This window comes from Eptesicus fuscus, chromosome 6 (assembly GCF_027574615.1).
Source record: "Eptesicus fuscus isolate TK198812 chromosome 6, DD_ASM_mEF_20220401, whole genome shotgun sequence".
Taxonomy (NCBI): Eukaryota; Metazoa; Chordata; class Mammalia; order Chiroptera; family Vespertilionidae; genus Eptesicus; species Eptesicus fuscus.
This window is the reverse complement of record NC_072478.1, coordinates 28,524,805-28,551,283: the sequence shown is the minus strand read 5'-3', so window position 1 is coordinate 28,551,283 and position 26,479 is coordinate 28,524,805. Positions and strand designations below refer to the sequence as shown.

Genomic DNA, 26,479 nt, shown 5'->3' with positions numbered 1-26,479 from the left:
CCCGCGCGCTCCCACCACCGTCCCGACGTTTTCGCCGCATCGATTTGGGGATTATTGAGCCGCTGCCGCCGCCGCCGCCGGGAGGAGCCGGGAGGAGCCGGGAGGCCGGTGCTCCGGGGTCTGGCGGGCACTGCGGCGCTGCTCCCGCCCTCAGGGCCGGCACCTGCCCCTGCCCCCTCCCGCAGCCTCTCACCCCTGGCCCAGCTCCCAGGCAGCCCAGTGGGCCCTGGTGCAGTGACGGGTGGGGGAGCTGCCCTTCCCCAGGCCGCACCCGGGGACGTACCAGCTCCCTCACGGACAACACCCCCCTGGTTCTGCCTTCCAGCTTTACTCCCCATCCCTTGTCTTTGGGCGTCTGTGGACCAGTGGGAGTCTGGCCTCAGTTTCCCCTGAGGTGACATGGGGCTAGGGCAGGTTCTGGAGAGAGGGGCAGCATGGCCTGCAAGCCGTGGGGTGCAGTCCTGGATAACCTAGGAGCACCGTGTGGGCACACGCGGATGCCCAGCTTGAGCCCCAGGGACTGTCAGTCTCTGACAGGGGTCCCTCCACTCGTGATCCTGGGGTCCTCCTCATTCTGGAAGGGTCTTTGTCACTGGCCCCCTCCAGCACCCGCTGAGGAGTTCCTGCCTCCAGGCAGACAGTGCGACTGGAGCTGAAGGGGTCTCAGGCTTGTCCTACTCGGGATCTCCTGGGTGACCTTGGGCAAGTCCCTGCCCCTCTCCAGCCCCCCCTTTCCCCCTCTGAGCAACTTTTGGGGGAGGGTCCCTCAAAGTAGTCAACGCTGGCCCACCTCAGTCTCCCAGTCATCCTGAAGTTCCCCAATAACAATTAGGGTTCCAGTCCAGCTGCTCCGCGACCTTGGGCCTTAGGGGTGGGTGGCTCTGGGTGCCCCTGCCCCCTCTGCTCTTCCTGCGCGCTCCCTAGAGCCACAGGGGGGGCAGGCCGAGGAAGCTATTCCAGGCGAGGAGGTTGGAAGGCCGCCTGTTGTCACTGCGCCCTGGAATTCCCCCATCAGGACGCCTCGGGAGACAGGCCTCCATCCACGTTGCAGAGAGGGGGTGGCGGGAGAACCAGGGCCCTGGCATCACCCGTGAACTTGGGCACTCGCTGGGCCTGGCTTTCCCCAGGAGCAGGGCAAGGACCAGCCAGGCGGCGCTCGTGTGGAAACATGAAATCACAAAAATCAGAGGTTGCTGGGTGCAAGGGACAGGAGACAAGGAGACAGACAGGCGGGCAGAACCCAGAGCGCTCCTGCTGGGGTGGGGAGGGAGCGGCCCGAACGCAGGGCTCCCCCCTCTGTTTATTCTCCCAAGTGCCCTCCCTCACCCTGGAGAGGAGCCCCCTCCTCTCAGGTACCCCTCCCCCAGCCTCAGTTTAATCCCTGCAGCTCCTCGAAGGCCCAGGTTGGGGACCTGGTTGGACCCTGACTGCTCCTATAGGACCCCACCCCTGGCCTGGCTCAGTCTCCCTAGCCTGCCCCCACCCCATTTCTCTCTGTCTTTATCTCTGCCTGTCTCTCTGCCTGTCCCTATCTCTCCATCTCTCTCTCCCTGTCTTTCTCTGCCTCTCTCTCTCCTTGTCATTCCATCTGTCTCTCTGTCTCTTCCTGCCTGTTGTCTCTCTCCAGGTCTGTTTCTCACCATCTCTTTCCCCTCTCCGCCTGTGTCTCTCTCCTTACCCCATCTGCCTCTCCCTGTGTCTGTCTCCATCCCCCCCCCCCCCCCCCCCCCCCCCCCCCCCCCCCGCTTGACGACTCATTTTACAACCTGAGTCCAGCCTAAAATAGCTCCTTTTTAGCTGATCCCACCTGGGTCCTCCTAGGAGCTGAGACTGGCTTGGGGGGTGGGAGGCAGCTCTGGCCGCCCTGTGCCCCCTGCCTGCCCACCTAGGGGGGGATGGTGGCCCTGAAGGATTCTGGGAGCCCTGTCCTTGTTTCATTGGTGGTGACTCAAGCACTTTTTCACTTTTACTCTTAAGAGGAACTGTGTGGAGCAGCCGTTACTTCCATAAATCCTGCCAGCGGGAAGGCCGGCCTCCCTGCGCTTGCCCCACTCTGGGCCTCCCCCCTGCCTCCCTCCTGCCTGCTGCCACCGCCACGTTAGTTATTCCGGGTTTGGGGCCAAATCTCTCTTGGCTGCAGTGCCCAGGATTCCCGGGGCCACAGCCAGTGCAGCTGCCAGGCCCCCCCCCTCCCCACTCATTCATTCTTTCCTTCATTCCTTCACCCGGGTCCTCCTCAGGGAGGCATTCTTTTTAAAAATATATATATTTTTTATTGATTTCAGAGTGGAATGGAGAGGGAGAGAGAGGTAAAAACATCAACGATGAGAGAGAATCATTGATCGGCTGCTGCCTGCACACCCCCTACTGGGGATCGAGCCTGCAACCTGGGCATGTGCCCTGATGGAGTCGAACCCAGGACCCTTCAGTCCGCAGGCCAATGCTCTATCCACGGAGCCAAACCAGCACTCTTTTTACTGCCATTTCCCCAGCAGGGAGACTGAGGCTGGGCGAGGGCATCCGACTTTGTTTGATTTCATAGATGTTCATGAAGCATCTCTCATGGGGGTGGGGAGAGACAGAAGGCAGTGAGGTCTAGGCCTGGTAGGGGCTCTGCCAGGGTCAGGCTTCCCCAGCACCACTGGGCTGGGAAAGGGGCCAAGACCAGAGAGGGTCAGGGCCTGCCCAGGGCAGCACAGCATGGCTGGTGAGGCTCGGGGGTGGGGCACACCTGGTTGGCTGGCCACACCTGGGCAGGTGGGCACTCCGCCTGATGGCCTCTGATTCGGTCCTGTAAAAGGCACAGCCTCACTCGATTCTCTGTCTCCGTCTCCGTGTCTGTATCTCTCACCCCTCCCTTCTCTGCAGTGGAGGTGCCTCAGCATCAGGGCCCAGCGCCTGGTAAATCTGCTGGGATTCTGGCCTAGTCAGCATTCTCCCTCTCCCTCTCCCTCTCTCCCTCCCTGCCTCCCTCCCTCCTTCTGTCTCTCTCCCTCCGTCTCCCTCTCCCTCCGTCTCTTCTCTCTTCCTGCCCCAGCCTCCCTCCCTCCCTGTCTCATGACAAATGGATGGGAAATGCTGAGTCCTGGGGCCTCCTGCTCCATGCAGCTCCTGCCCGTGTCCATGTACCTGGGTGCATGTTGACCTGTGGTCAGTAGTGCAGGGCGCCCCCACATTCCCATGCACACTCACTGACACCACGCCTATGAGGACAGAGCCCCACCCCACTGCAGATGTGCTCTAAGGTAGGGGGGTGGTAGCAAACACGTAGGGTGGTCTCAGATCATCATGCAAATCTTGCTCAGGAGGCTCCTAATGGAGTTTTCTTTCCAGCTGTGTGACGGGGCGGGTAACCTAGACCTCCCGTGCCCCTGCGTCCTCCCGGTGCAATGAAGTGACTGGTAACCTTCAACTCCTCAGGCTGCCCGAGGACTCAGGGAAGCAGGTGCTGGCACAGGGCCTGGCACACAGTCAGTACTCATAAATGCGTGTTGCGTGAATGGATGGGTGGTTCTGCCAGTTGAAAGAAGGCATGATTACGGGGAACATAATCACGCCTTCCTTCGATCGATTCTTTACCCTTCACACAGTGCCTGGTATACAGTAGGCACCAAGTAACTTGGGTAGTAGTGACCCCACGAAAGCTAGAGCTTTGACCCACGAGGGTTTTTCTGTTGAACTTTCCTCTCAGCCCAGCCCTGTCCAGGGTCTTCCCAAGTTTGGCCAGGCCAAGTGGGTACCAGCAGCCTTTGTTAGTTGGGGTGTGTGAATGGGGCCAACAGGCAGAGGATGAGATTGTGGATTCTAGGGGGGGTGGGGGGGTGGAGGGGGCGGGGGGAGACAGGAAACAAGGTGACAGGCTGCCTCTTTGGCTGGAGTGGGCCTCCCCAAGGAGGAGGTGGCCCAGGATGGGGCGGGGGACGGGATCACGCAGAATTCAGAGAGCGCTTACAGGGTGCAGAGTGGGGTCAGACCACATGGGGCCCGGCCGTGGGGTGGAGGAGGCAGGAGGTCCGCAGTCACAGGGACTCTGGTGGCAGCCCCAGCTCTGCTCCTTCCTGGCTGTGTGACTTTGGGCCTCTGGCCTCAGTGCTCTGTGCCTCAGTCTCTCCCTCCAGACAGTGGGCACAATCAACGCTCAGCCTCCACGAGGCACAGCCTTGCTCCTCGCCTCTCCCTGGAACGCCACGGCCCTCTGGCTCAGCCCCCATCCTCTCCCTGGGACACCATGGCCCTCTGGCTCAGCCCCCATCCTCTTCCGGGACACCAGGGAGGGGAGTCGGACACCCAGGGCTCATACTCACTGTCAGTGGGTAGGGGGTTTTCACTCTGGTTTGTTTGCCAGAATTCCTCTCCTTGGCCTGGCCCATCAGGTCCCACACAACCAGCCTGGGTCCCCTCCCTGCCCTCAGCGCCTCTCCTCTGGCTCTTGTTCACTCGGCCATGGCTCCCCTGCCTCCTCACTGTTCCCGTCGGGCGTGAGGCACGGTCCTACCGCCACACCTTTGCCTGAGCTGGTGCTGTCTTCTCCCCCTAGAAGCTCCTGCTCTGGGTTGTCACCTTCCAGGTCTTCCTTCAAGGGTCCTGTCCTGTGAGAGACCCTTCCGGACCTCCCCCAGCGAAAACACAACCCCCGAGGGATTCCCTGGCCCCCTCACACTCCCTTCCATTTCTTCGAACCACTTAGTGCAACCTGACGTTTTATCGCTTCCATGTTGGCTTGTTTAATGTCCATCCCTGCCACCGATCAGGATCTGCGTGAGGGCCGAGCCCAGGTGACTGCTGGGCCCCCAGCACCCTGCACACAGTAGGCACTCAGTGAATGTTTGTTGAACAGCTGAATGACTCTCCCTCCTTAGATAAGCGCTATACATATGCTCTGAGCTCGGGGGGAGGAGTGAGCCTAGGTTAGGAACCCTAACTCTGGCGCCTGATGGGCCTGCGTTCACATATGATCTCTGCTGTTTGCCATTTCACCTGGCCTTTCCTGGAGAAGGGCGCATTGGGACCGGGGCTTTCAGGGTCACATAGGAGTTTGGGGTAAGCACGTAGGACGTGGGTGAGATAGATTCTCAGTGGTGTTTGTTGAGTTGCTGAGTGAATGAAGGAGAGAGAATCCTTCCAGAAACGCTTTTGGAGTGGGAATTGGAGTTCCACGTGCTGCTTTGTTGCCCTGGGCTGTCAGGGTGGGAGGGATACAGGGGGGCACAGCCCAGCACACAGTTGTCTACCTCCAAGCTGCTGCTGCCCTCACTGGGAGGGCCAGCGGGCCAAGTGGCGTTTCTGGGAAAGGCCTAGTCTTGCTCCACCTCCCTCCACGCTCTGGTTACCAGGGCAATAGACAAGCTCCCCAACCCCCAACAGGCCGCAATATCCCTTCTGCCCATTGTACAAAGTGAGCCTGAAGCCCAAGGCCGAAGGTGAAAATGGAGGCTAATGTCACCCACAGGCCTGCCTGGCCGTGAGTGCCTCAGCCCCAGGGCTTAGGGTTGGAGGAGGAGCAAGAGCTGGACTCAGACTCCACAGCTTGTGTGGCCCAAGCGAGGTCTGAGGGAAGCCTGAGGAGAGCTGCCTGAAGGAAGGAATACTGGAAATAGGGCTTTGTGGGATAGGTAGGAGTTTGGGAGGATTCTCAGCATCTAGCCTGCCTTGGCCGTCTCCTGTGCCCTGTCAGCCAGCGGGGGCCTTGGGAGGTGCCTGCGGAAGCAGCCTGGGTTGTTGCAGGTCTTGTGGGACAAAGAGAGTGACAGGCCTGCCTCTCATCCAGTCTGACCTCCCTGGGAGGACAAGGGAGGATGGGGCAGCAGGTCCATGACCCAGTTACGGACTGTTTGTCTTCCTCCGTCCAGGACCAGCTAGGGTCACTGGTGACGTGGGCTCCCACCCCTGCTCTCCTCCCTGGCACCTTCCCCCAGAGAGGGTGTAGCGATCAGAGAGGGGGGAGAGGGAGAGGAGGGCTCAGAGAGGGAAGGAGCTGGAAAAAGGGTGGGGGCTCAGAGAAGGGGAGCCAAGAAGTAGAAAAGGAATTGAGGGAGAGGGGTTCAGAAGTGGGGAGGTGCCCAGAGAGAATGGTGGTCAGGAGAGGAGGAGTCTGGGGCCTGGAGCCTGCCCCTGCGGGCTGACACCCAGCTGCCTCTTCCCAGCTCCCTCTTATCAGGGCCACAGTCATCACCAGAACTTGGGTGGCAGCCACAGCCCAACGTCCACACCGTTGCCCTGGCATCCCCTCCACAGGACAGTGACCTGTGCCTCTATTGATTCCCCGTCCCCGGTTCCCCAGCCAGATGGCCCGGGCTCTGGGCCCTGCTCTGCGGACTGGCTGTGTGATCCTGGGCTAGTGGCTCCCCATCTCTGGGTCTGGCACGTCAAGGGGCTTCCAGGCACAAGACAGGCAACTCGGGTTGGGACGGACGGACGGGCAGGGGATGGGCCCCTCAGCCCTCCCTCTGCCTCAGCCGGTCAGCGGGCGGGGGCAGCACAGAGGGCCCCAGTCCAGTCCCTGCCACAGTTGTTCCAGTGACTCATGCTTCAGGGCACTTTGGAGTGGGGAACTGGGCACACAAGCTGAGCCCCTCACAAGCCACCCTGGCCAGGGCAGGAGGCTATTTTCAGAGCCTCGGTAATAGGTGAAATCTGAGGTCCTCCCCTTCCCCCCAGCACCCCGTGGCCAGAGATGGCTCCAAGGGAGATGAAGCACAGAGCAGGGCGGGGGTGCCGGCCAGGGGGTACCCTGAGCATCCCGGTCTGGAGGTGGGACTGAGCCCAGCCACACCCACCTGGAAAGCAAACCAGGGTCCCAGAGCAGCTGTTTCTCTCTCGGAGACCCCAGCCTGGCAGAGAGCAGGCTGTTTTGAGAAATGAGAACCCAGGACTCCCACCCCTGATGGCCTTCTCGGGGGTGGGAGTCCTGGGTTCTTATTCTCACACAGGCTCTGAGAGCGGGACCTCGGCCAGGTCTCCACCCCTCTCTGAGCCTCAGTTTCCCCATCACGCAATGTATAGCAAAGCCGTGGGCCTTTTCCTGCCCCTTGGAAGATAGTAAGCAACCAAAACATTGTAACAATGTCAGTAATAATAGTAATAGCTAATGCAGCCTTTTGAGAGCTGGGCAGATAATGGGGTCATAAGCCAGGAAGAGATATCACCCCATTCAAGAAGCCTAGCATAGTCCCGGCAGGAGTAGGACCGATGTTTCTCTTCTGTCTTCCTTCTCCTTGAATGCCTCACTCCCTGAGACTGAGAAACCAGGTCCCGGATGTTCTGCAGCCTGTTTCCTTGCTAGAAAATGGAGAGAATGACACAGTCCTGATATCCCCTTAGAAAGGGATGGGGCTTCCCATGTGGCTCTCCGAGGGACCCTACTGGGGTTGCTGCTTCTGTGGAGAAAGTCAGATGGGTGTGGGGTCTGGTCCCAGCCCCTCATGACTGGGTCCCCTCTTGGAGTCTCTGTTTCCTCGTTGTGGGCCCAGCAACACTAATTAGGCACAATGGGAGGGAGGTGTTGAAGTCATAGCTCTGGCCAGGTCTCAGCCTCCCCAGACTCAGTTTTTCCATCTGTGGAATGGGTCTGTGGGGAACTGACCCCCAGGGGCCCCTCTCTCTAGCTCTGAGCCTCCATGGCTGAGCTCCCCTGTCTAGTGTATTCTGACCTGTGTCTCCGGCCTCAGCTTTCCTGGCCCCTTCAATGGGCCTGAGCCCCCACCACCAGCCCCTGACATCCAGGGGTCCTAGTCGTGGCCTGTGGGCCGCAGCCAGTCCTGTCTGTACATGTTTCTTTAGAAACAGCCCCTTGCCCTCATTTTTTCCATCAGTGCCAAGGGCCAGTAGAGGCAGCCCTGGACCCCCATCTGGTGTCAGCTTCCTCTGCTGAGCAGTGGGTCTGAGAAAGGAGCCCCAAGCACTATTCTCCAAGCCTGGTTTTCCCCGCAGTCATTGAGGACCCACTGTGTGCTCGGCCCTGCTCTCAACAGTAGAGCTCACACTACAGCCTAGGGCCGGATGCCAGCCAACTGTTTTTGTCAATAAAGTTTTATTGGAATACTGCTCTGCCCATCATTTACATCTTACCTATGTTGCTCTTACAGTGTAGAGTGGAATACTGGCAACTAAAATATTCACTGTCTGTTCTTATGGTACTTTCAAACCCCAGTTCTAGAAGGCAGAGAATGGATCCATGGCATCCTCACTCTCCCGACCTCAGTTTTCCCATCTGTACAATGGGTCCGCATCTGTCTCCACCTGGAACCCTCAGCTTGTCCTGTTTTGGGGTTCAAGACAGTTTTTCATGAATGCCTTTCTTTTTTAAATTATATTTTTATTGATCTCAGGAAGGGAGAGGGAGAGAGAAATACAAACATCAGTAATGAGAGAGAATCATTGATCGGCCGCCTCCTGTACACCCCACACGGGGGATGGAGCCCGCAACCCAGGCATGTGCCCTGACCAGGAATCCAACCGTGGCCTCTGGGTTCATAGGTCGATGCTCAACCACTGAGCCATGCTGGCCGGGCCATGAATGTCTTTCTTGGCCTGGGCTTCCCATCTCATCCAAGCCTCAGTTTCCCCATATGGGCAATGAGTTCTCACCTGTCCCCCAGGAACTTCTGCCGGGTCCTTCAGCTTTCCCCAGGAGGTGGAGGGGTCTGCAGTGGTCCCCTGCCTCTCCCTCCTCCGCCTACTGAGTTTGCTTGGGGGTTCCCGAGCCTCAGTCTTCCGGTCCGGGCCGTGGGTCCTGGGTGTCCAGCGCCTCCTGACTTCCCGCCTTTCCCGCCTGCAGGATGAGTTCCACCCGTTCATCGAGGCGCTGCTGCCTCACGTGCGCGCCTTCGCCTACACCTGGTTCAACCTGCAGGCGCGGAAGCGCAAGTACTTCAAGAAGCACGAGAAGCGGATGTCCAAGGACGAGGAGCGAGCGGTGAAGGACGAGCTGCTGGGCGAGAAGGCCGAGGTGAAGCAGAAGTGGGCGTCGCGGCTGCTGGCCAAGCTGCGCAAGGACATCCGGCCCGAGTGCCGCGAGGACTTCGTGTTGGCCATCACCGGCAAGAAGGCGCCGGGCTGCGTGCTCTCCAACCCCGACCAGAAGGGCAAGATGCGCCGCATCGACTGCCTGCGCCAGGCCGACAAGGTGTGGCGGCTGGACCTGGTCATGGTCATCCTCTTCAAGGGCATCCCCCTGGAGAGCACCGACGGCGAGCGCCTGGTGAAGGCGGCACAGTGCGGCCACCCGGTGCTGTGCGTGCAGCCGCACCACATCGGAGTGGCCGTCAAGGAGCTTGACCTCTACCTGGCCTACTTCGTGCGCGAGAGAGGTGAGCCGGGGGGGAGACGGGGTGCACCGGGTGCAAGGGAGAAGGTGGGCTCAGGCAAGGCCAGGGGAGGAGGCGAGCTACACGCGGTTGGGACGGGGAGGCTGGCCTTGGCAAGGTCAGAGGGAGAGGCTGCGTGCGCCGTAAGGGTGTGGTGGGCGCAATGGGAGTCTAAGGGGAGAGGTGGGCCTGCGGTGGGCTTCGAGGGGACAGGCTCACACGATGTGAAGGTCTAAGGGAGGGAGATAGGATTCGAGGAGAGTGTGAGCGGGAAAGCAGGTACACCCTGAGAATCTGAAGGTAGAGGCCTTGATGTCTGAGGGGGCTGGCGTGCCCTTGGCGTCTCAGGAGATGAGACTCTGTCCCAGGTCTGATGGGCAAAATGTGGCCTGTTGGGAACAGGACTGAGGACAGAAGAGTGACTGATGGGAGACCGTTGGCGGATGAACAGTCCGGTCCCTCCGGGGAAAGCCGGGAGAGTGCTGGGGTTGCGCGCTGCGAACACTGGTTGATGGACTCTCAGACCTCCAGCGGAGGCCCAACAGGGCACACATTTGTGCTGTGAGTGGGAGGCTTGGGTGCTGTGTGACTTTGGCTAGGTCACCACCCTCTCTGGTCCCCAGTGCCCCCAGCTCTGGCCCTTTCAGCTGGGTGTTTGCTGGTTCTGTGGTCCAATGCCTGAGGTTGAGCCCAGCCGGGATTTGGAGCGTGATGACAGTCCATGGCAGCTTCCGGGAAGAGGAAGTGGCTGAGCTGAGCTCTGCAGGATGGCTGGGCAGTGGCGGGCGTGAAGGGATCCCGTGGTCAGCAGCCTGGGCAGAGATGTGGAGGCCAGATATTGGTCTAGCCTCTGGAGGTCACAGGTGCCGGTGGCCAAAGCCAGGGCCGCTGCTTCCTGTCTGTGTGTCTGTGATGAGGCTGGAGCCCAACGGCCCTGGTGTGACTTTGGGTATCTCACAGTTCTGTGCCTCAGTTTCCCGCCTCTGTTCAATGGGATAGCGTCCATGCCGACTCCTATCATTGGTAGAAGGACCAGATGAGTCTGTGGAGCTCCAGGTCTCCAGGGTGTGAAGGAGGGAGAGCCAGACAGAATTTCCGGTTTTGACCTTGATTCCTTGACCTTGACCCCATCTGCCCCTTGCCCTACCCGCACCAATTAGTAACAAGCCCACTGGGGCAGCCGTGAAGCGGGCGGGTGTTGGCGGGGTGTGGAGGCAGAGAAGTGGAGGAGGTGACTGTCTCAGGCAGGGGGCAGGGGCCAGGGACTGCCCTGGCTCATTACCATGCAGGTCCAGGTCTCCCCCTCCACATTCATCCTCGCCGCCCAGCCCCACCCCCACCTCCTCTGAGCTGAGCTGATAAAATTTTGAAGCAGAGTTTTCTGCCAGCGTCAGCACAATCTCCAGGCGCCTCCCCTCCCCCACAGACCCCCTCCCCCCTCAGCTCAGCAGGCAAGCTAGGCCTCCAGGCCTCCCCAGACACCTTCAAGCCCCACTTCTAGCCTTTGTTGGCCAATCTGGTCAACCTCCTTGAATGAGGGCCAGGAAAGGTCAAGGCTACCAACCTCCCCTGCTTCCAGCCGACTCCATTATCCCAGGGGAATCCCTGCTAGCACTGGACCCAGCTGACCCAGCCCCCGCTGGCTGGAGTGGGGGTGGTGTATGAGAACTGGGCTTGGATTCCAGCCCTAACTCAGCTGCCTGCTGCTGGGTGATCCGGGACAAGTCACTCAACTTCTCTGTGCCCCGTTTTCTTGTCTATAAAATGGGAAGCTCAGAAATAACTGCCTGTAGGAACATTTGGGTGCTCATAGTTGTGGAAGACAAGTACCAGGCCCAGAGCTAGGGCTCCTGGGACGGTGATTGTACATCCTCATTACGATGACGATTTCCCACCTCCAGGCCTTTGCCCCTGCTGTTCCCTCTGCCTGGAATGCCTTTCCCATGTGGAAAACTCCTACTTATGCTTCAAAACGCCAACTCCTAGCGCCACTTTCTCTGTTAGGCATTGTTTGTTGACAGCTTAGCAATTCTCTTCCGTTTTCACAGCAGCCCCATGAGTAGAAAGCATTGTGGTACCTATTTCACAGAAAAGGAAACAAAAGCTCAAAGGAGGGACTGCCCAAGGTCACGCAGCCAAGAAAGGGGAGAAGTGGGATTTGGATGGAGGCAGCTTCTGAGCTGACACACCCCCCTCCAGCCTGCCACACTCAGTGGCAGAAAGGGATGAAGGGAAATTGTGGTTTGCAGTATGGGCAGCCAGTCATCACGGCTTGGCCACCCCCAGGCTGGGTCTGTGTTCCAGGCTTCCAGCAGCCAAGGCCTCGTCCAGGGTCCCTGGGCCAAGGCTGCCCCAGGACCCCCTGCTGAGCCCCAGCTCCCTGCCATTTTCCCTGGGACCCTTGTCCTTGTTCTGGGCCAGAGTTAAGTCTGTTCTCGGCCAGGCAGATGTCAGTCTAATGGCAGAGAGAACTGGCTCCCACCTCCCTGCTCCCACCCTGTGGGTTCCAGGGCTGGAGGGGCCCCAGCATAGGCCAGAGCAGTGTCTGCTTTCCTCAGCCTGACTGGAGGCGTGGGATTGATGAGGGGGTACAGACGGGCCTCAGTTGGCCTCTGGAGGGGTTCAGGGTGGATGATGAGGAGAGCACCTGTTGTACAGCTGAATGGAGGTACCACCTCCAACATCAGGAGTGGGGCCTCAGAACCAAGACAGACAGACAGACAGACAGACACACACACACACACACACACACACACACACACACAGATGCAGACAGAAACACGAAAGACAGATGGACCCAGAGACATGGAGAGACACAGAGACTCGGAGGCACCACACGTGCCTGCCCTCTCAGCCCTTCCCTGTCCTTGGACAAGGCCCGCCTGCGCGCCCCCCCCCCCCCCTTCCCCAGCCTCTCCACCTCTCCCAAAGGGTGTCAGGTGGACTTGTGGGGCCACACCCCAAAGGGGAATCCAAGGCCTCCACCCTGGGGTTTATTTTGGGGGGTGTAGGGGTGGAGACCAGCTATGAGAAGGTTCCTTTAGTACCGGACTGTGAGAGCCTCAGGGCACCTCTTGGACCCAAATTTGGCTGCCCCAGGCGTCCATCTGGCGCCACCATGGCCATCGGAGCCTGGTTCCAGGGACTGGTCACAGTGTGCGCCCCAGGGCCAGCCTGGGGACAGCTGCAGGGACTGTAATGAGGGGGTGATGAGAGCTTCCCCTTGGGACACTGGGGACTGCCTGCTACGTGAGTGCACTTGGGGTGGGAGGTGCCCTGAGCAGGGGATGAAGAAGCTGACAGTTCACAGTTCAATGGAAAAGAATGTGATGTCAGGGAAACAAAGCAGGGGAGGGGTATGGCGAGGGGCCGCCGGGTGCACTCTGGACAGGAAGGAACTCTTAGCGGGGGTCACCTTTGAGATGAAGCCTGAAGGAGAGGGAGGCATGGAGGGATTGAGTGAGAGTGCACCAGGCAGGGGCACAGCCCGTGCAAAGGCCCGGGGGCTGGAATGGCCCGGAGGGTGCAGGCGTTGTTGGAGAGGGCGGTGAGGAGGGTGATGGGGAGGCCAGGAGCTGTGAGCCTGCCGCTCTTCAACCTGCCTTGCATTTGGGAAGGCGCCTGGAGGAACAGGGCCCAGAGAGGGAAGCCGCCTGCCCAACCCTGAAGCCCAGCCAGGCCTCCCTGCCCCCTCTGGCGGCTTGAGAAACCTGAGGCTGGTGGGGCACAGTGCCAGGGGTGGGCAGGGGAGGGGCTGCCAGGCCTGCCGGCTCCAGGCAGCTGCCAGCCCGCCCCAGCCACAGCCCAGCTGGTGCCCATTTGCTGACGCTGCCATGGGCCAGCCTCCTGCTCCCGCCTTGTGCTGTGCCAACCTCCTTGCATGGCGCTGTGGGCAGGGGCCAGCTTGGGAAGCTCGCAGTGCAGAGGGACTGCCCAGGGTGCCCCCAGGAGTGGGACAGGAAAAACTGGGGGGATCCCCAGCTCCTCCTGGATGGAACCAGGAGGCAGTAATAACAACAGAGTTAATAGGAACTGTGAGCACATATTGAGTGCCCTCTGTGTGCCCAGTTCTGGGCCCATTCCACATCTCAACTGGCTTAACTCTCTCCACCTCCCTGGGAGGGAGGGAACTTCTCCCGTTTCCCATAAGGAAACAGAGATCCAGAGATGGTCAGACACTTGCCCAAAGTCACACAGCTTGTAAGAGGCAGAGCAGAATTAGAACCCATGGAATCTGAGTCCTGAAAACCCCTAAAAGAAAAAAACTAAAAACCACTTTTGAGGTTATCGGGTGGGACCCACACCCGCCCAGTGGTACAGAAGATAAAAAGGGCAGGCCTGAGTACAGAGTGAATGAAGGAGCCATATGATTAAGTACCTGCTGCCCTGGCCATTTTGGCCCAGTGGATAGAGTGTCGGCCTGCAGACTGAAGGGTCCCCGGTTTGATTCTGGTCAAGGGCACGTACCTTGATTACAGGTCTTGATTGCCTGCTTGATCCCGGGCCCTGGTGTGGGCACATGCATAAAGCAACTGATTGATGTGTCTCTCTCATATTGATGTTTTTCTCTCTCTCTCTCTCTCTCTGTCTCTCTCCCTCCCTTCTACTCTCTAAAGAATCAATGGGAAAATATCCTTGGGTGAGCTCACGATTAACAACTACAACACAAGTACCTGCTGTGCCCAAACCTGGGTGCCAAGGTCTCCATAAAGAGCAGTGTGGGCTGGAGCGAGGGCACCTCGGTCAGCCACAGCCCTGCCCCTGGCTTGCTGTGTGACTTAAGACCAAGCTCCGTCTCTCTGGTCTAGATGGAAGGGAGCTGAGGGCAGGAGGGAAGGGCCTGTGGGCCACAGGGCGAAGCAAGCCAGCCCCTAATTGAGGTTTCCCCTGCTGATCCCTGTTATTAAAAAAAAAAAAAAATTATTGATTTCAGAGAGGCAGGGAGAGGGAGGGAGAAATAGAAACATCAATGATGAGAGAGAATCATTGATCGGCTGCCTCCTGCACGCCCCCTACTGGGACGGAGCCCACAACCCGGGCTTGTGCCCTGACCAGGAATTGACTCGTGACCTAGTTTATAGGTGGACGCTCAACCACTGAGCACACGGGCCGGGCTTCTGGTCCCTGATCATCTTCATCGCAGCACTGGGTGCTGTGCTGGGGAGACAAAGGGTGGCCGGGCGGTGCCTGAGGGCGCCTGTTTCTTTTATAATGGATACAATTTGTGTCCGTGCTTGCCCAAGGCTGTGTGAGGTGTATCCCCTTCCTAAGCTTCAGTTTTTCCATCTGTAAAGTGGGGTGAATACAAGCTGTGTCCACTGAATTGAGGAATTGGACTAAGTGATTCCAGAAAAGCACACAAGAGGCCCTGAACAAATGCTCAGGCCCTTCCTGGACCCTCTGCCCCGCCACAGGAGGCAGTGGGAAGGCCTCAGCTCTGCTCTGAGACCCTGAGCCATTCTGCCCACAGGGAACCCACTGGGGCACATATGACCCAGGACGGGCACCTTGTCGCCTCTCCAAGCCTCTGGGTGGCGAAGGGCTGAGGGGCGCCTGGCAGCCTGGATTTTCCCAGGACCAGGCAGCCAGGTGTGCCAGCCGCCTGTCTGCACCGGGAAGGTGGCTGCATGAGTGTGAAGGCCCAGACACCAGCTGACGGTGTATTTATAGCCGTGGTGGGAGGCCTCTGGGCTCATGGCCTGAGTGGCCAAGAGGGACCAGCAGGTGAGGATGCTGCTAACACAGAGGCCCAAAGCCCACATCGGAGCTGCACAGCGTTGGGAACTTAGGGGCCTATGAGTGGACTTCATGCCACTGAACTGTGCACTTAAAAACTGTGAAAGTGGCAAGTTTTATGTTATCGCTACTGCCCCACAAATTTTAAAGTTATTTGTGGTGAATAAAAATAATTAACAAATAGTGGTGCTTTCTATATGTATAATGTAATGATAAATAACTCATAAATGTAATATCAGTGTTGGTAATACAATAATAGTTATTATGATCACAACCATTGCCATCATCCTACTGTGGTTCTAGGCCCAGCTCTGCCCTCTCGCCCACTGGGCAGCCTTGGGCACGTCAGTGCCCATCTCTGAGCGTCTCCTTGGTCAAGTCGGTACAGGCAGTATTCAGCGACGGGGATCCCGGTAGCATCTAAGAGAAAGAAGCCTCCTAGCACACAGTGAGTGCCCAGGCAGGGAGCCCTTGGTGCGTAGGTCCTCGCCCTGCGGGCACCCTGCACACGCCAGTGCAAGGCTGCCGAGGCAGCCACGAGGGCGCCTTGTCCACACAGGCCGGGCCCAGCCCCCGGAGGAGCCAGCAGGAGCGGAAGGCATCACGTTGCACCTGTGGCGGCCATCCTGGCATGACAGCGCCGCAGTTGGTACCCTGGCCCTGTGCCCAGGGAGCTAGGGGTGGCTGAGGGCAACTAGGGACATCTCCCAGCCGCCCCTCCCCAGCCAGCTGCCAGGCCAGCCCCTCTCCCTCAGCCGGGTGTGGGCGGGAAGTCACAGATGGTCAGAGTTGGTGAAGGATAAGGGAGGGGGCACGTGGGGACACATGGATGTCTTGTCCACATGGGGAAACTGAGGCCCCGAGAGGGGTGGGGCACTGCTCAGGTTACCCAGTAAGGGCCCTTCTTCTGGTCCATTCTGACCCCTCTTCTGTTCCAAGCCAAGTTGTGGGGTGCCAGGGCAGGGAAAGAGGGGACCCTCGTATCTCAGAGTAAATGACTTGCAAGTCAGGAAGGGGTTTCAGGACTGGGGTTTGGGAGACTATAGGATGCCAGAGCTGAGATGGCTTCTAGATCCTCCAGGGGGCAAATTCTGGAATTTCCAGAGCTGGGGTCTTCACCCTCCAGGTGATTCTGGATGAGTTTCAGAACAGTACAGCCCAGTAGAAATACATAAGTTATGAACCACATAATGAAACATTTTTCTGGTATCTAATACTTACAAGTGTCAACCTACAGAGGAAATTAATTTTAACCATTTATTCTATGTAACCCAGGACATCCAAAATAGTGTCATTTTGACACATAATCAATATGAAGCAGTTACTGAGATGTTTTACATTCTTTTTTTGTCCCGAGCCTGTGAAATTCAACATGTGTTTCACACTCACATTTCCATTCCAGCTGGCCACATTTCAGGCACTCGGTCCAACGTATGGCGTGTTGGGCAGCTCAGCTCTAGAACATCTGAATTCTAGAGTATTCCCAGGCAGATCTCAAAGCTCCCAAGTTATGAGAATGCAAGGAGTGGGTTCTAGAAGGTCTCACCTGGGGCTTTCCCTCATCAGCACTGCTGACCCTGCGGGGAGCTGTCCTGGGCGCTGTGGGGTGTTAAGCAGCTTTCCTAGCTTGATGTCAGGAGCATCCTCCAACACCAACACCCAAAACTATCTCCAGACATCACCCAGTGCCCTCGGGAAGCGGCATCGCCCCAGTGAGAACCACTGCGCTAAGGGGGAAGCCTTAGCAGTCTTTGAAGCTAGGTTATTTTGCCACCTAAGAAAGGTTCCAGAATCCCACAAGCTGGCTCCTTGATCTAGAATTCCTCAAGTGTATTCTTGGCCATCCAGGAGCAGGGTCCAGAATTTCCTAAGCTGGATTTCTGGGTGTCCGTAAGCAAAGTCCAGAATTTTTGCTTAGCCACAGTCGAGCTCCAGAATTTTGTGAGCTGGGTTCTAGACCATCCTGGGGTGGGTTCTAGCATTCTTCAAGGAGAATCTCTACAGCATCTGGGAACAGCTCTCACATCTCCCAAGCAGGGTTCTCAAGACGATGGGGACAGGTTCTAAAGCTCCCAAATCTGTCCCCAGTGATCTCACCCAGTGTCGGTTTTACTAATATCCAGGAAACCCTTACGTGTGTTCTGGACCATTGACGGCTGGTTGCAGAATTCCTTACGCTGAGTTTTTGTCGGGCTCTGGGATTTTCTTGAGCTGGTTTCTAGAACCTCCAGGGGGCAAGTTCTAGAATTCTCAGAGTCGGGGATCCAGAAAGTTCAGGTCAGAGTCGAATAAGCCTGTCCTCAGACATTGGTGACTGAGCAGAATATTCCAGAAAAGATGCCTGCAGAGGGGGAAGGAGGTAGGTTTTAGTTTCTCTGAGGCTCTGTCCAGACTGGCTGAGGCAGTCTTGGGGCAGCCAGCTGGATGGGAGCCCCCGTGTGGTTCGAGGTGTTTGGGAGCAGGTGGTGGGGATATGTGGCTGTGAGAACCCGGAATAAGAGTGGAGGCTTTATTTAATACCTAGTAAATGTCTGTTGTTCATTGGATGTGGGGCATGGGACCCTGGCTGTGTTTCCAGAGGTTGCTGTGGGGCCATGTGCGCTTAGTAGGTCCTCAGTTGAAGGCAGTAACTAATAGATGGTGACATCTGGCAGGAGGCAGGGGTTGTCTGCCTGTATGTTTTGGGGGCGCTTCAGGGGAACTGCAGGCATGTCGAGGGCTTTACCTAGTCAAACCCTCAGTAAATGTCAGGCATTATGTGCACCATTTTACTTCACCTCAGTTCCGCCGAGGAGGGATTCTCATTAATGCATTTAACAGGTGGGGAAAGGGGGCCCAGAGAGGCAAAGGCACTGGCCCAAGATTCACAGCTAAAAGGCAGTCAATATCGAACCCCGGTCCGGTGTCTCTGAGGGCCCACAATATTCCCCCGGAAAGGGGCTGTTTGGGGTGCCTCCCCTGATGTCCCCGGAGTCCCCGTTTGGGCCTAGACTTCAGCTGGACAAGGAACACCTTTGGGGGCTGGAGCCCAACTAGGGTTTGGGGGAGCCTCAGACCCTTAACCTGGGGGAACCAGCCTAGGCAGCTGCCCCCCTTTCTGTCTCTCTGTCTCTGTGTCTCTCTGTCTCTTTGTTTCTCTCTGAGTCTCTGTCTCTGCTCTGCCCACCCCTAGTCTCTCCCTGCCTTTGTCAGTCTCCTCCCTGCCTCCCACCCCAGGCCAGCCTGTGGGCTGCCCGGAGGCAGCAGCAGCAGCTGAATGGGCCCCTTGTTCCTGACCACACCCGCCCCTTAGGGTCACCCCAGGACAAGCCCTGGCAGCCTGCTGCCTTAAAGGGCCAGCATCCAGAGAGAAGGGGGAGGAGAGGGACCGCCTCCACTTGCAAGCCCCACACCTCCCAAAGATGGAAGGATTCCTGTGCATGGTGGGGAGGGCGGGCCCCATACCCAGATACCCTCAGCCTCCTGCGGTCAGAGGGAGGGACCCCAGGCTAGGGAAGCCTGCCTAGGGGAGAAGACAGTGTGCGCATGGCAGGGCTTGGGCTTGACCTCGGACATCCCTTCTCCCCTCTGTGCCTTGGTTTCCTCATCTGTGTCTGGGGCTCCTTGTGCCCACCCTCAGGGTTTTTTGGAACAGATAGAATAGTGTCTGGGCCAGGACTTGGTACACAGTCGGCATTCTCCCCGTACCACTGTGCAATGATACAGCACCTGCTGCCTGGGCATCTTGTGAGCAGCATTCGCCTGCCCTGTGGACAGGGCAGTCACTTCGCCTTCCTCCAGGCCTCAGTTTCCTCAGGTGTAGAATGAGTTCAACCAGCAAGGATGAAGCCAGCTGACAGAACTAAAAAGGTGTTCGAGCAGGGCCAGCACCAAGTTGAAGGTTCCACTACTGAGTGCCTGTTGCACACCAGGCCTTGCTGAGAAAGGTGCTATTTGCAGCCCTGTTTTAGAGAGATTTAGGCTCGGGCTGAGGCCAGAAAGCCCAGATTTCACCCCAACTCTGCCACCTCCACCCTCCACTCTGGGCTGTGCAGCTCCACGCTGCTTACTTGCCCTCTCTGGACCTCAGTTTCACCTTCAGAGCAATGGGAATAGTCCCTGTCCACTTGCACACGCTAGAAGCCTTTCACTTCCTCCCGCCCAGAGGGTGCTGTGTCTGGGGGTCAGGGCATCCCCCGGGCCGAGCTGCACCTAGTGGCCACTCTGGGTGGCCACGACTCCCCTGCGCATTAGGCCAGCCCCACAGACAGCCCAGGACAGGTGCTGGGACAGGTTGCTGCCGGATGGACAAGCCTGTTCCCTGCTTTCTTATGTAATGAGGTTATGCAAGGGCAGCTGGCCTGCTTACATAAAGGGAGGCGGGCCAGGGCCCAGCTGGGGAAGGGGAGGCTCTTAAAGGGACCCAAGTCCCCTGAGTCTCCCCTTTAGGGCCCTGCATAAACCCTGGCCAGTTCTGTGCTCATCGATGCCATCATTGTCATCATTATTATTATTGTCATTGATGTTGTTTATTGTCACACTATTTTTTCCCACTGACAGTGCGTCGGTCGAGTAGGGAGGGCACAAAGTCCTGGCTTGGTCCACTCTTCTGATGCTCAGTTAATCCCTCCTCTCCCTGTGTATCAGTTTCCCCAACTGGGCGATGGGCGATGCCAGTGAGGAAAGGCAGTGGGGCATAGTGGGAGTCTTGCCCCTGCCAGCTGCTCACTATGTGACCTCAGGCAAGTGGCATCCCTCTCTGGGCCTCAGTTTCCCCATCTGTAAATATTTCTTCCTCATGGGGCTGCTGAAGGAGACACGAGTGAAACCACGCAAAGGGGTTAGGACAGCATTGCGCACACATGCTCAGTGCTCAGCCAATAGAACTACCTTGTTGTCAATAAATATTTATTAAGCACTTACTGTGCCAAGCACTTTTCTAGGTCCTGGGGACACCACCGTGAACTCCACAGACAAAAACCCAGCCCTCACGGGGCTCACAGTCTGTGGTGGGAAATGGACAAAGAGCAAGAAATAAACAAAGAATAAGAAACTAATACCAGTTCATAAGGGCTATGGAGAAATATAAAGGAAGGCAAGGGAATAGAGTGATGGCCTATTTGGGGGAGGTCTGTCTGCGGATTTGACATTTGAGCTGAGAGTTGAGGGGTGAGGAGGAGGCAGTTGTGTGAAGAACTAGGGGAAGGACATTCCAGGCAGAGGGCACAGCCCATGCAAAGGCCCTGGGGCAGAATTCAGCTTGACATATTGGAGGAACAGCGAGGAAGCCCTTGTGGCTGGAGCAGAGTGAGCAAGGGGGAGAGGGGGAGTTATGCGAGGGTAGAGAAGTGAAGGGGCCACGGAGGACTTGGGTTCTTACCTGGAGGGACGTGGTCGCCTGGAAGGCTCTGGGCATATGAGGGACTGGACCTAACTCAGGGGCTCACAGGCGCCCTCTAGCCACAGCAGAAAGGGTGGACTCTAGGGGGAGAGGAAGGCAGTTCAGAGACAGGCTGAGGCCCCTGCCCTGATTCAGGCCAGTGAGGATGGGGGCCTGCCAGGCAGAGGCAGATTTCAAAGGATGAGAATTCATTGCGATTGTCAGCCTGGCCCTAGTGGGAACGTGCAAGTTAGTCACTCGAATCACACAACTCCTTCTGAGGCTGGCCCTGCCCTCCCGCCTCTGGCCCCCGCCTCCGGTCTGTAGCAGCACCTGCCTGGGAATATGCAAGGAAGGAAGGAGCAAAGCCAGGCATGGCACCCCAGACACACCCAGGGACACTCCTGGAGTCAGCGCTGTGAGCGGGCAAGTTGGGATGCGGTGCCCAGGCCGCCTGCGGGACTCTGGGCTGGCCGGATGGGCAGCTGCCAGCTGCCCAGCCCTAGGCTGGGAGTTTCTCCTGCAGAGGCACTGTTTTCCCCATTTTTATTCCCAGTCTTGCCAGGTGAACTTGGGCCAGCTGCTGCCCCACCCTGTGCCCGTTCCCCCGTCTGTGAAGTAGGAGTGATAGTCTGTGGTTGTTCAGCAGGTACAGTGAGCATCTAGCAAACAGTAGGTGCCAACTCAGTGATTAGCAGCAATAAGGCAGGAGGCTGGCGGGGAGGTAGCTCCCTGGCATCGGAACCCACAATACTCATTGGGTGACTGACTTCCCCTCTCTGAACTCCTGTTTTGTTCCTGTAAAATGGGGGTCACACCCACAGAGCCCCAATGGTACCGAGCCAAATTCCTGCTCAGACAGGTGTCTAGGCTGACGTTTTGCAGTCTCCGTCCCATGCGACAGCTGGGGAAACTAAGACCCAGAGAGAGCCAGAGACTGGCCTGGAGTCAACAGCCAATGAGGAACAAAGAAAGGCCGTGAGCAGTCTTGCCACATGGTTCTTACACCCAAGAAACAAGAACAGATGGCCTGGCTCCAAGCTGTTCCTTTTGCCTCAGTTTCCAAATCCGTGAAATGGGCACATGGCTGGGTCGGTAGGAATCTCTGGGCACCCGGGAAGAAGCTGTAAGGGTTTATCTGGCCAGCCTGCAGACCATCCTCCTGGGGTACTGGGGAGACATTTGAGGGAGGCCACCCCCCAATTTTCCTTTGGCTTTGGCAGAAGAGGAGAAAGACTCCTGGGGCTTCCAGGTTAATTGGGCTCCTTCTGTATCCAAGCCCTTCGGCACAGGAACTGCGGCCCCTTCTGGCTCTGGGGAAGCAGGCCTGGCCTCACCTGCCCAGTAGAAGGGCTGGAGCTGGTGCCACCTCAGACCTTTGTGCACCCTCTCAGTCTCTGTCAGACCGACACATTTAGCGAGGCAGCTGTCTCTCTGTGTGCACTCAGACCTATTGCTTCCCTTCCCCAGGGCTTCATCTGCCCCGCTGTCGGTCTGTATGTAGGTCTCGGGATGGTGTGTAGTTCTAGCATATAAGCACTCCATAAATGAAAGGGATGGTTACCATTATTTTCATACGCTAGTCTCTCTCCCCACAAGCCCATTCTGTGCCTGGCAAACTCCTACTTATACATCAGTGCCCCAACTCGAATGTGCCCTCCTTCAGGAAGTCTTCCTGCTCCCCCAGGCCAGGTTCCAGTCCCTCCCTCGGGCTCCTCCTGCCACAACTCCTTCCCTTTGATATCCAGGACCTGGAGCAGTTGGCTCGGCTTCTCAAAAGAGGATCTCTGCTGATCCTCAAAGGACCAAGGGGACGGAGATGGGCGCTGCTTGGGTCACATTTCACACCTGGGCCTATTGTCAGAAATCCCTCATGTCACTATTGGTTGGAATCTACATCTCCCTAAACCTGGTCTTTCCCTCTGAATACCCCCCAATTTTTCCATCGTTCCTCAGATTCCTTTGTCCAACACGCATTTATTTTGCACATATTGTATGCCAGGCCATATCAGAATGATCCAAATGATTCTTTCCGTGAGCATGTGTTGGGTGCCTACTGTATGCCAGGTTCTGCTGAGATCATCACACTCGACTTCAAGCATCCAGAGTGCCAGCGATGTGCAAGCATTTATTACTGAGCACCCACTCTGCGCCCCGCTCCGGGAGCACAGCCGGGGTGGGGAGGTGCGGGCCCTCTAGTGTCCAGCCTCCCGCGTTGGAGGCAGCAGGTTAACCACGTGGGCACTGGGGCCACAGCAGCTGGGCTCCCCCCCACTGGGGCCTGGGGCAGCCCCTGCCTCCCGGACCCTGCACCCCCCCCCCCTCTGTAAAACGAAGCGTCCAGCGACCTCATGTGCGTGCAACTCAACATCTGCTTTCTGCAGAAAGTGGCACAGGCATGGCGAGGGGCCAGGGTATCTGTTCCCCCTGCCTCCTCGGGGCTGGGATCCCTTCCACGGACCCCACTGCGATGCCAGGCCCAGAGAGGGCCAGGGCTTGCCCAGAGCCACACAGCGCCGCCCCGTCCCTGGGGCTGCAGGTCAGAGGCCTGACCCCAGAACCATCAGAAGGAGGGGGAGCTGGAGGCCCCCCTCGCCCTCGCGCGCCCAGCTTGGCAGAGGCTGGCTGTTCTGCTTCCGCCGCCGGGTCCACCGTGGCCACAGCAGCTTCCGGCCCCCCCCGCCCCCCCCCCCCGTGGCCGCACATGTGAGTGGAGCCCGTGGCACACGCGGCCCCGAGGCCCCGGGCCGCCCTCTCCTGGCGCGGAGCCGGGCGGCGGGGAGGCCTCGCTGCGCCAAGAATGCGCTCCCAATGTAAACAGCGAGTTATTTTAAGGCGCCCCCCCCCCCGGGGTGTTGACACATTGGACACGGAGGGGGGGCGAGGGGGCCCGCGTGGGTATTTTTAACCTTGTTTTTCGCATCCTTGGTGCCACCCCGAGGGTCTGGTTTGCGCCGAGCGGCAGCGATGGGCTCCGGGCCGCAGCTGGCACGGCCGGCCGGGCGGGCACACGCGTGTGTAACCCCGCGGAGGCTGCCGGGGAGGCGGGGGGGGGGGCGGGCTGCGGGCCCCCTCGCCCCTCCCGGGGCCCCCTGGCCGTGCCCGCGCCTCCGCCGCACAAAATGGCCGCCGGGCCCAGAGCATCTGGAGCCGCAGGGAGAGGGAAAATGGCCGCCGCAGGGTGATGTCAGAGGCGGCGGCTGCCAAGAGCGTCTGGGGCGGGCGAGCTGGTGCCTGCAGCCTCCCGCCGTGGGCCCTGCGTCCGCGGGGCCTGCCCGGCTGCTGGCCCGGTACCCCGACACACCCTGGCAAGGCCCCCGGCACCCCGAGTGCAGCCCCGGGCACCCCCAGTCCAGCCCCAGGCCCCGGGGGGCAGCCCCGGCCTGGGCCGCGGGGGGTGTGCACGGCCACGGCCTGACCCCGGGCCCGAGGTGTCCGCCAGCCCGTGGGGACGCGGCCAGGCCACGAGCAGGCGGCGAGCCCGCCCGCCCGCCCGGCTGGTGGGAAGAAAAAGAAACTTTTCTTTGAAAGTGACTCCCAGGCAGGTTGGCTCGGGCCCAGGGCCGGAGGCGGGAGAGGGAGATGGAAAGTGTGGTCCAGACTCGGGAGCCGGCGGGTCAGGAAGGACGGGGGAGCCCGGGAGGCGGATGTCCGGTCAGCGGCGCCCTCGGCCGGGCCGGGCCGGGGCAGGTCGGTGCCCGGAGCGCCTGGCATCTGGCTCTTCCCCTTCGGTTTGTCCGCAGCCCCCGGAGAAGGGCGGGGGCGAGGCCCTGTGCCCCGCCACGAGGCCCGGGAAGGCCGTGCTGAGGTTGCACACAGGCTGGCCTGGGGCCTGGCTGCTGCCCGGGCAGGATGAGGTGTCTCCAGGAAATTCCTTGAAGCTCGGGGCATTTTGGTGCCGGTCTTCCTGCCACATCACCAGGGAAGTCCGGGTTCTGGCCAGCCCAGGGCCTTCATGCTGTGGCTCCACCCCTGGCCCTCCTCAGGGGCTGGGAGGAAACCCCGGCCTGTGAGCCTCGTGGGGCAGGACTTGGTGTGAGTTCTGTGCATGGCTGTGTCCCCGGAGCCTAGGACCGGGCCTGCCGCACACAGGCACTCAAGGCACGTGTTGAACGAAAGAACCACAGTTTCCCCTTAGGCTTGGGTTTGCACAGACACTAGGATGGGATGGGGGTGGAGGCTCAGGGACACAAAGCACTTGGTAGCATAGCTGGGTGTACAGGAATCTGCTCTCAAATTTCTTGGGAGGGCCACGAGGAGGTCAATGACTGAACGTCTCCCACGTCAAGCTCAGATCCAGAGTCTGGCCCTGTGGACACATAAACCATATTTGAGCAGACACCTGAACAAGTGAGGGAGGGAGCCAGGCAAGCATTTGCAGGAAAGGCATTCCAGGTAGAGGAAACAGCATGTGCAAAGGCCCTGGGGCAGGGCCGTGCCTGGTGTGTCAGAGAAACAGTGAGGAGGCTGCAGAGGGAGCAAGTGGGGGAGAGGGAGGAGGTGAGGGCAGGAAAGGTACAGGGGCAGGTCATACAGGACCATGTGGGCCCTGGGAAAGGGTTTGGACTTTCATACAATTATAGACCCAAACTCAGTCCAGTGTGATGGGGACTGGGACAAAGGTTTGGAAAAGGGAGCAAGGGAGGGTGTTCCAGAAAAGATGTCAAAATGGGCTGGGAACGGTGGCTGGAGTTTGCCTGAGAGGGAGAGGGGCAGGGAAGGTGCCCGGGAGGAGCGTGGCGGGAGGATGAAGGCCAGGTCACGTGTACAGAGGCCTTCGTCGGCTAATGTTTAAAAATGGCTGGTGACACGGGGATCTGGGAATTCCAGGGCCTGGCTTTGGTTCTCTCTCTAGCTGGCTGGCGCTGGGAGGCAGACGTGGCAGCCCAGCAAAGCCAGCTACTCTTGGAAGGCCGCGAAGGTTGGAAAATAAACCAGGTGAGCTCACCATGGCAGCCGGTGCTGGTCCAGCAGACAAGCCGCTGGGCCCTAGTGGGAACGCTAGGCTCTCCTGGATCCTGCCAGGTTTTAGATACGTGTGATGAGCGTTTCAGCAAGTCCTGTGCTTTCTACATCCCAAAGATTAAATAAACATGACCCCTCCGTCCATCCCCAGGCCATCACCCGGGGCCAGGCTGTTATGCCGGCTGGGACGCCTGCCCACACCTCCTCCGTGCCCTCCCAGCACCCAAGAATCTAGAATTCACTCAACAGCCAGAGACTCTGTGTGTGTGTGTGTGTGTGTGTGTGTGTATTTTGGTAAAATATATATAATAAAATTCACCAGCTTAACCACTTTTAAATGTAGAGTTCAGTGACTTTGAGTACATTCACCTTGTCGTGCAACTGTCCCCACCGTACATCCTCAGAACTTCCTCATTTTCCCAAACTGAAATTCTGTCCCCATTAAACACTACCTCCCCACCCCCCTCTCCCAGCCCCTGCCTCCCACCATCTACTTCCCTATGGATCTATGGCTCTGACTCCTCTAGGGACCTCCTGTGAGTGGAATCACACAGTATCTGTCCTTTTGTGTCTGGGTTATGTCACTGAGCATAATGTCCTCCCGGGTCATCCACCTTGTAGCAGGTGTCAGAATGTCCTTCCTTTTTAAGGCTGACTAATATTCCACTGTCTGGATGGACCCCATTGTGTTTGTCCACTCATCTGCCGATGGACACTTGGGTTGCTTCCAGCTTCCGGCTGTCGTGAAAAATGCTGCTATGAATATCGGTGTGCAAATACCTGTTTGAGTCCCTGCTTTCAACTCTTTGGGGTTTGTACATAGGAATGGAATAGTTGGGTCATAAGGAAATTCTATGTCTAACTTGAAGTTTTTTTTAATTTATGTATTTGGTTTTAAGAGAGAGAGACATCGATTTGTTGTTCCACTTATTCATGCATCATTGGTTGATTCTTGTATCTGCCCTGACTGGGGATCGAACCCATAACCTTGACATGTCGGGATGAGGCTCTGACCAACTGAGCTACCCGGCGAGGGCTCAGTGTTTAAGTTTTTGAGCAACCTCCGAGCTGTTCTCCACAGTGGTTGCACCATTTTACATTCCCATCAATTGTA

At 58.2% G+C, this 26,479-nt stretch overlaps 1 protein-coding gene and 1 long non-coding RNA gene across 7 annotated transcripts in view; one reads left to right on the top strand and one right to left on the bottom strand.

The window, feature by feature from the left end:
• Nucleotides 1-26,479, top strand: part of NFIC (nuclear factor I C) — a 66,287-nt gene that overhangs the window by 7,363 nt on the left and 32,445 nt on the right. For all 5 annotated transcript variants that reach the window (XM_054717521.1, XM_008150640.3, XM_008150638.3 and 2 more), the window contains exon 2: nt 8,777-9,308. In XM_054717521.1, the coding sequence (XP_054573496.1) occupies nt 8,777-9,308 (532 nt within the window). The remainder of the gene's footprint in view (nt 1-8,776; nt 9,309-26,479) is intronic.
• Nucleotides 16,285-23,718, bottom strand: LOC129149424 (uncharacterized). Of its 2 annotated transcripts, XR_008556315.1 has the most exons (4): nt 23,310-23,718; nt 20,401-20,501; nt 19,944-20,024; nt 19,578-19,827 (listed from the first exon to the last, which is right to left on the bottom strand). It is a non-coding gene; the product is annotated as an uncharacterized LOC129149424 (long non-coding RNA). The 2 variants fall into 2 exon arrangements; XR_008556316.1 differs by lacking the exons at nt 19,578-19,827; nt 19,944-20,024 and adding an exon at nt 16,285-17,382.